This window comes from Anolis carolinensis, unplaced genomic scaffold, assembly GCF_035594765.1.
Source record: "Anolis carolinensis isolate JA03-04 unplaced genomic scaffold, rAnoCar3.1.pri scaffold_12, whole genome shotgun sequence".
In the NCBI taxonomy this organism is placed as follows: Eukaryota; Metazoa; Chordata; class Lepidosauria; order Squamata; family Dactyloidae; genus Anolis; species Anolis carolinensis.
The window spans coordinates 16535469-16543371 of record NW_026943823.1 but is presented as its reverse complement, the minus strand read 5'-3'; the positions used below and the strand labels follow the sequence as shown (position 1 = coordinate 16543371).

At 48.6% G+C, this 7903-nt stretch overlaps 1 protein-coding gene across 6 annotated transcripts in view; it reads left to right on the top strand.

Moving 5' to 3' along the window:
- The first annotated feature begins 2824 nt into the window (after nt 1–2824).
- lrch2 (leucine rich repeats and calponin homology domain containing 2) overlaps nt 2825–7903 on the top strand; it is a 52328-nt gene continuing 47249 nt past the window's right edge. For all 6 annotated transcript variants that reach the window (XM_008119630.3, XM_008119632.3, XM_003226712.4 and 3 more), the window contains exon 1: nt 2825–3440. In XM_008119630.3, coding sequence (XP_008117837.2) covers nt 2840–3440 — 601 coding nt within the window. In that variant the 5' untranslated portion in view covers nt 2825–2839. The remainder of the gene's footprint in view (nt 3441–7903) is intronic.

The window sequence follows — 7903 nt, the reverse complement described above, 5'->3', positions numbered from 1 at the left end:
GAGAAGTCACTTCTTGGGACTATAATGCCCAGAATCCCCTGAGCATTGTGTATGGGAAGTCACTTATTGGGACTATAATGGCTTCTTGGGACTATAATGTCCATAATCCCCTCTCCAGCACTGTTTATGAGAAGTCACTTCTTGGGACTATAATGGCTTCTTGGGACTATAATGCCCAGAATCCCCTCTCCAGCATTGTTTATAAGAAGCCACTTCTTGGGACTATAATGCCCAGAATCTCCTCTCCAGCATGGTTTATGAAAAGTCACTTCTTCGGACTATATAATGTCCAGAATCCCCTCTCCAGCATGGTTTATGAGAAGCCACTTCTTGGGACTATAATGCCCAGAATTCCCTCTCCAGCATGGTTTATGAGAAGTCACTTCTTCGGACTATATAATGTCCAGAATCCCCTCTCCAGCATGGTTTATGAGAAGCCACTTCTTGGGACTATAATGCCCAGAATTCCCTCTCCAGCATGGTTTATGAGAAGTCACTTCTTCGGACTATATAATGTCCAGAATCCCCTCTCCAGCATGGTTTATGAGAAGCCACTTCTTGGGACTATAATGCCCAGAATTCCCTCTCCAGCATGGTTTATGAGAAGTCACTTCTTCGGACTATATAATGTCCAGAATCCCCTCTCCAGCATGGTTTATGAGAAGCTACTTCTTGGGACTATAATGCCCAGAATTCCCTCTCCAGCATGGTTTATGAGAAGTCACTTCTTCGGACTATATAATGTCCAGAATCCCCTCTCCAGCATGGTTTATGAGAAGCCACTTCTTGGGACTATAATGCCCAGAATTCCCTCTCCAGCATGGTTTATGAGAAGTCACTTCTTCGGACTATATAATGTCCAGAATCCCCTCTCCAGCATGGTTTATGAGAAGCCACTTCTTGGGACTATAATGCCCAGAATTCCCTCTCCAGCATGGTTTATGAGAAGTCACTTCTTCGGACTATATAATGTCCAGAATCCCCTCTCCAGCATGGTTTATGAGAAGCCACTTCTTGGGACTATAATGCCCAGAATTCCCTCTCCAGCATGGTTTATGAGAAGTCACTTCTTCGGACTATATAATGTCCAGAATCCCCTCTCCAGCATGGTTTATGAGAAGCTACTTCTTGGGACTATAATGCCCAGAATTCCCTCTCCAGCATGGTTTATGAGAAGTCACTTCTTGGGACTATAATGCCCAGAATTCCCTCTCCAGCATGGTTTATGAGAAGCCACTTCTTGGGACTATAATGCCCAGAATCTCCTCTCCAGCATGGTTTATGAAAAGTCACTTCTTCGGACTATATAATGTCCAGAATCCCCTCTCCAGCATGGTTTATGAGAAGCCACTTCTTGGGACTATAATGCCCAGAATTCCCTCTCCAGCATGGTTTATGAGAAGTCACTTCTTCGGACTATATAATGTCCAGAATCCCCTCTCCAGCATGGTTTATGAGAAGCCACTTCTTGGGACTATAATGCCCAGAATTCCCTCTCCAGCATGGTTTATGAGAAGTCACTTCTTGGGACTATAATGCCCAGAATCTCCTCTCCAGCATGGTTTATGAGAAGTCACTTCTTGGGACTATAATGCCCAGAATTCCCTCTCCAGCATGGTTTATGAGAAGCCACTTCTTGGGACTATAATGCCCAGAATCTCCTCTCCAGCATGGTTTATGAGAAGTCACTTCTTGGGACTATAATGCCCAGAATCCCCTCTCCAGCATGGTTTATGAGAAGTCACTTCTTGGGACTACAATGCCCAGAATCCCCTCTCCAGCATGGTTTATGAGAAGCCACTTCTTGGGACTATAATGCCCAGAATCCCCTCTCCAGCATGGTTTATGAGAAGCCACTTCTTGGGACTATAATGCCCAGAATCTCCTCTCCAGCATGGTTTATGAAAAGCCACTTCTTGGGACTATAATGCCCAGAATCCCCTCTCCAGCATTGTGTATGAAAAGCCACTTCTTGGGACTATAATGCCCAGAATCTCCTCTCCAGCATTGTGTATGAAAAGCCACTTCTTGGGACTATAATGCCCAGAATCCCCTCTCCAGCATTGTTTATGAGAAGTCACGTCTTGGGACTATAATGCCCAGAATCCCCTCTCCAGCATTGTTTATGAGAAGTCACTTCTTGGGACTATAATGCCCAGAATCCCCTCTCCAGCATTGTTTATGAGAAGTCACGCCTTGGGACTATAATGCCCAGAATCTCCTCTCCAGCATTGTGTATGAAAAGCCACTTCTTGGGACTATAATGCCCAGAATCCCCTCTCCAGCATTGTTTATGAGAAGTCACTTCTTGGGACTATAATGCCCAGAATCCCCTCTCCAGCATTGTTTATGAGAAGTCACTTCTTGGGACTATAATGCCCAGAATCCCCTCTCCAGCATTGTTTATGAGAAGTCACGTCTTGGGACTATAATGCCCAGAATCTCCTCTCCAGCATTGTGTATGAAAAGCCACTTCTTGGGACTATAATGCCCAGAATCCCCTCTCCAGCATTGTTTATGAGAAGTCACTTCTTGGGACTATATAATGATCAGGATCCCCTCTCCAGCGTGTGTCTATTTCCACTCAACTCAATCGCGCCTGCGCAGAAGACTCCAAAAACAATAACATTCGAACCTGCGAGTGAAACCCCGCCCTCCTGAGGAGTAGGCCCCGCCCTCCTGAGAGTAGGCTCCGCCCCTAATGGCGGAGCTGGGGAGTCCGAAAGCGGTTTTGAGAGCGAGCCCCGCCCCTTTCCGCGCCTCCGCCTCCTGGGAGGGTGCGCGCGCGAAGGCCCGCCCTCCTGTCGAGAAGGCCCCGCCCCTCCAGAGCGCTCCCCCAATGGCGGAGCAGGGAGAGGGAGCCCCGCCTCTTCGGCTCAGATCCGTGCGTAGTGCGTGCGCGCTCCCGACGGGGCGCCTGCGCAGTGTGCCCGGCCCGCCCATTCCGCCGCTGTTTATTCTTCTGGCTCTTGTTCCCCTCAGAAGCGGCGTCGGTGTCATGGCGGCCGGGCAAGGCACCATGGCCAGCGGCGGGGAAGGGGGCGGAGGAGGGAGCGGAGGCCCGGCGCCGAGCCCTGCCTCCGCCTCGGGACCGGGTCCTCCGCCTGCCCCGCCGCCTCTGCCGCCTCAGGCCTCAGCCTCGGAAGTGGGCCTTCCTCCTCCGTCGTCGTCGTCCTTCTTCTTCGGCCTGGGCTTGCCGGCCCACCTCACGCTCTCCTACCCGGGCGGGGGCGCCGCTTCCGCCTCCGCCGCGGCCTCCTCTTCTTGCCCGCCTTCGTCGTCGTCCTCCTCGGCGTCGCCTCAGCCCGGCCGCAGCCTGGAGAAGGTCCTCGAGGAAGCCGCCAGCTCGGGCCTGCTCTGCCTCAGCGCCAGGAAGCTCCGCGACTTTCCTGCCAGCGCCTCCGGAGCTGCTTGCGACCTCAGCGACACCGTCCAGGCCGGTGAGGAGGCTTCTGCGGGGCAGTTTGGGGCCTGGGTCGCCTTGACAGCCCTCCCGGGATTCCCCGGATGTCCTTGCAAGGGAGGAGTTGGCCTTGAGGGCAGGGCTTTCCAAACTCCTGCAAATAAACAAACAATGCGGACTGACAGGAGGGCGCAATCTGGGCAAACATGGGCCTTCTAGATGTTTTGGACTTCAACTCCCACCATTCCTAACAGCCTCAGGCCCTTTCCTTTCCCCCCTCAGCCGCTTAAGCGGCTGAGGGGGGAAAGGAAGGGGCCTGAGGATGTTAGGAATGGTGGGAGTTGAAGTCCAAAACACCTGTTTGGCTTGGTCTAAGGCCTCCCAACAGATAGCCAGTCATCCTCAGTGTAAAAACCTCCAGAGAAGGAGGCTCCACCGCACTCCATGTTATTCTATACTTTAAAAAGGTAAAGGTTTCCCTGAGTTAATTCCAGTCATGTCTGACTCTGGGGGTTTGTGCTCATCTCCATTTCTAAGCCGAAGAGCCAGCGTTGTCTGTAGACACCTCCAAGGTCATGTCGCCGGCATGACTGCATGGAGCGCCGTTACCTTCCTGCCGGAGTGGTACCTATTGATCTACTCACATTGGCATGGTTTCGAACTGCTAGGTTGGCAGGAGCTGGAGCTAACAGCGGCCGCTCCCGGGGTTGAACCTGGGACCTTTTGGTCTCCAGCTCAGTGCTTTAACGCACTTCGCCACCGGGGCTCCATTCTATACTTTACTCGAGTTAAAAAGGACGCTCAAAGGTCAACCTGTCCAACCCCCTTCAGTCAGGAAGGAAGACACAGTGAAAGCCCTCCCAATGGTTTTCCATTCGGCCAGTGTTTAGAAACCTCCAGGAAAGGAGGCTCCATCTAGTACAACTCCCTCCAGCCAGGCAGGAAGGCACAGTCAAAGCCCTCCTGACAGATGGCTATCCAGCCTCAGTTCAAAAACCTCCAGAGAAGGAGGCTCCACTGGACTCCTAGGTAGTCTGTACTTCACTAGAGTCGGAATGGACCCCCCAAAGGTCATCCAGTCCAACTCCCTTCAGCCAGGAATGAAGACATAATGAAAGCCCTCTCAACAGACAGCCATCCAGCCTCAGTGCAAAAACCTCTAGAAAAGGACGCCCCACAGACTCCTAGATAGTCCGTACTACACTCGAGTTGGATAGGACCCTCAAAGGTCATTCTGTCCAACCCCCTTTAGTCAGGAAGAAATTCACAGTGAAAGCCCTCCCAACAGACAGCTATCCAGCCTCTGTTTAGAAACATTCAGAGAAGGAAGTTCCACTAGAAGAGACCATCTAGTACAGTGGTTCTCAACCTATAGGTCCCCAGGTGTTTTGGCCTACAACTCCCAGAAATCCCAGCCAGTTTACCAACTGTTAGGATTTCTGGTAGTTGAAGGCCAAAACATCTAGGGACCCACAGGTTGGGAACCACTGATCAAGTATAGTCCCCTTCAGCCAGGAAGGAAGGTACAGTCAATGCCCTCCCAACAGACAGCCATCCAGCTTCTGTTTAGAAACCTGAGAAGGAGTGTCTACTGGTAGAGACCATCTAGTCCAGTGGTTCTCAACCTGTGGATTCCCAGGTATTGTGGCCTACAATTCCCAGAAAGCCCAGACAGTTTACCATCTGTTAGTATTTCTTGGAGATAAAGGCCAAAAACATCTGGGGACCCCCCAGGTTGAGAACCACTGACCTAATCCAAGCCCCTTCAATCATGCAGGAAGGCATAATCAAAGTCCCCCTGGCAGATGGCCATCCAGCCTCCATTTAAAAACCTCCAGATAGGTGTAATCCCTACAGAAGTGGAGGGCTGGTGCTGTTCAAGCATAGGTCCTGTTTTAACTTTTATAATTTGCTCAGTTTGTGGATTGCGTTGCAGTCATTCCCGCTAAAATGGATACATTTCCAATTAAGAAAATTTTGTTGTCAGTGATGTTTGCAATGACATGCAACTTTTAGAGGAAACTGCACAAGAATCAACTGTAGAACATAGGATGGGTAAAGGGAAAAATTCCAAACTTCGTTTACACAGTAAAGATTATATGAAATACACACACACACACACACACATATTGTATGAAACTTTTCCAAGAGGTGGTTTAACCCCCAGTTTGCTAGTACTGTAAAACTCTATGACTGTGTCGTGAAAGGAGGCATGTCTCAAAAGAGTATCACCAACATGTTTTTTTAACAGAAGAAGAAGGATATTATTTTCCCTCCTGGGTGGCTGCAGATGGGAAGGACTTCAGGCCTCATTATCTCCAACCTGGTCCAGATAACAGCAATTTCCTTTCTTATCTGCCTCTCCAAATGAAAACTGATGGATATTGCATTAACTTCAGGAAGGGAATAGGAAGACAGGGTTTTGCCAGCTGGCTTCTCTTGCCCCTCCTGACCTGGAAGTGTCAAGGTGGGTCAGATGGCAGCCTCCATCATCCCCAAGCAGTTACATCTACCTCTCACCTTAGTTAGGATAAATAGGGCTACTGCCCACATTATCCCTGGCCAGTATATGTATGTCAGGAGCAATGGACTGGTGGGAAGGGAACTGAAATTTGAAAGCCCCTTCCAACCAGGCATATGATGAACCTGGCGCCCAACACACATCTGGAGAGCATGTTGGGGTGTAAAGGAAAGTGACAAAAAACACGGGAATGCTTGTAAAGGCTAAATAATGAAAGGTCTGGAGACTGTGAATTCGGACATGTTTAAATATTTCAAAGGATGTCATAAGGAAGACATTGTTTTCTGTTGCCCTGGAGATTAGGACTCGAATCAATTGGTTCAAACTACAGGAAAGGAGATTCCACCAGAACATGAGAAAGAACTTCCTGCCCATAAGAAGAGTGTTCAACAGTGGAACTCTCTGTCTTGGAATGTTGTGGAGGCTCCTTTGGAAGTTTTTTTAATAGAGGCGGGATGGTTATCTGTTGGGGGTGCTTTGTGCTTTCCTGCATGGCAGGGGATTGGACTAAATGGCCCATGTGGTTTCTGATTGTATGATTCTGTGCCATCTTGTCCAGAGAAGGTAGCTGTCCAGGAAAAGAGAAAGGTTGCCAAGTTAGGATGCTGGTGATGGAAGATAAAGGACTATTGGCAGCCTTGGATGTGGGTGTATAAGGTATTGAAAAGGGATCTGGAGTGTTCTTTGGGAAAGTAGGCTTTGTACAAATGCCGGGCTTTGCACCAAATGGCATCTGGGGAAACAAAAGTGAAGCTGCATCATGTTGGGAGGCCAAGGCCCCTGCAATGCTAGCTTATTGCAATTTCCTTCACTCATTTGTTTTTCAGACAAATGATACCCAGCATGTGTTTAAAACACAAAAATCCACCTCTAAAAAACTAAGTATTGGGTAAGCTGAGCTGGAGCTAAGCTAAGCGGTTGACTTGCTGTGGGAGGATAAAATTGCTTTGTCCCCTTGGTTCCCTCTTATCCATCTTCCTCCACCCCACAAATCTAAAACAATTGCACTGTGTAGAGGGGGAGCAGCATGTTACACAACTTGTAGTTTTCAGGTGAGGACATAACAATGGGAAGAAGGGATGAGTCTCTTTTGAAAAAAGGGGGTGTACGCCATAATAGGGAGGGAAGAGGGGCTTATTTTCTTGCAGAAGGAGGATTAATTTATGCTGTGTTTCTGAGGATTTGAGAAGGATTTGGGAAAAATGCAAATTGTTGTGTCACAAGGGGGTGGATGGGGCTATATTACAGGCTTGTCTGGGTGCATCGATAGCTCGGTGTCCTTTTGTAGTGGAGGGGAAAATGAAGGTAGTGCCTCAAGAGCCAGGGCTGAGGAATTCAGGATTGTGGGATTGGCGGCTATGTGCAATTGGTGTGTGCAAGCACCACGTGAAGCATTGGGAGGTAAAGATAGGTTATGAGGAAGGGAGCGTTTGGAGGGTTAGCACAATAGCACACAATAGCGGTTCTTGGATTGCTTGGCCAGAATGGCAAGATAAGAAAGGGAATGACAGGTAGGTGTGACAGTGGGGGCGGGACATGACACATTAGTCTCAGCATGCACACAACGCCTGATGCAGGCAGCGGCTCCTCACGAGCTGCTTATAATAGAAAGCATGTGTTTTTATGAGAGTATATCAAACACCGTTTTGCTGTGTAAGGCTTGTCAAAGCGATGGGGTGTAATGCAGATTTTTTATGGTATTCCTTTGAAGCGCATGAGAGGGGAAAAATAAGAGACACGTGGAGTTTGTTTGTAAATGCAATGGAATCTGCATTTTTTTGGCTTTATATTGAAACTGTTTAATAATACAGTTAGCTCTCTGCAGTAAAACAATGGGATGCACATGCTTCAGAAAGTTTGGCTTTTATACAGATACATAATGTTATCTTTCAGAGGTTTACACATCTATTAAATCAACTCTTGTGTCAATTATTTCAAATTGACAGTTATATTAATGTTGAAATTGAGATGGCTGTTTA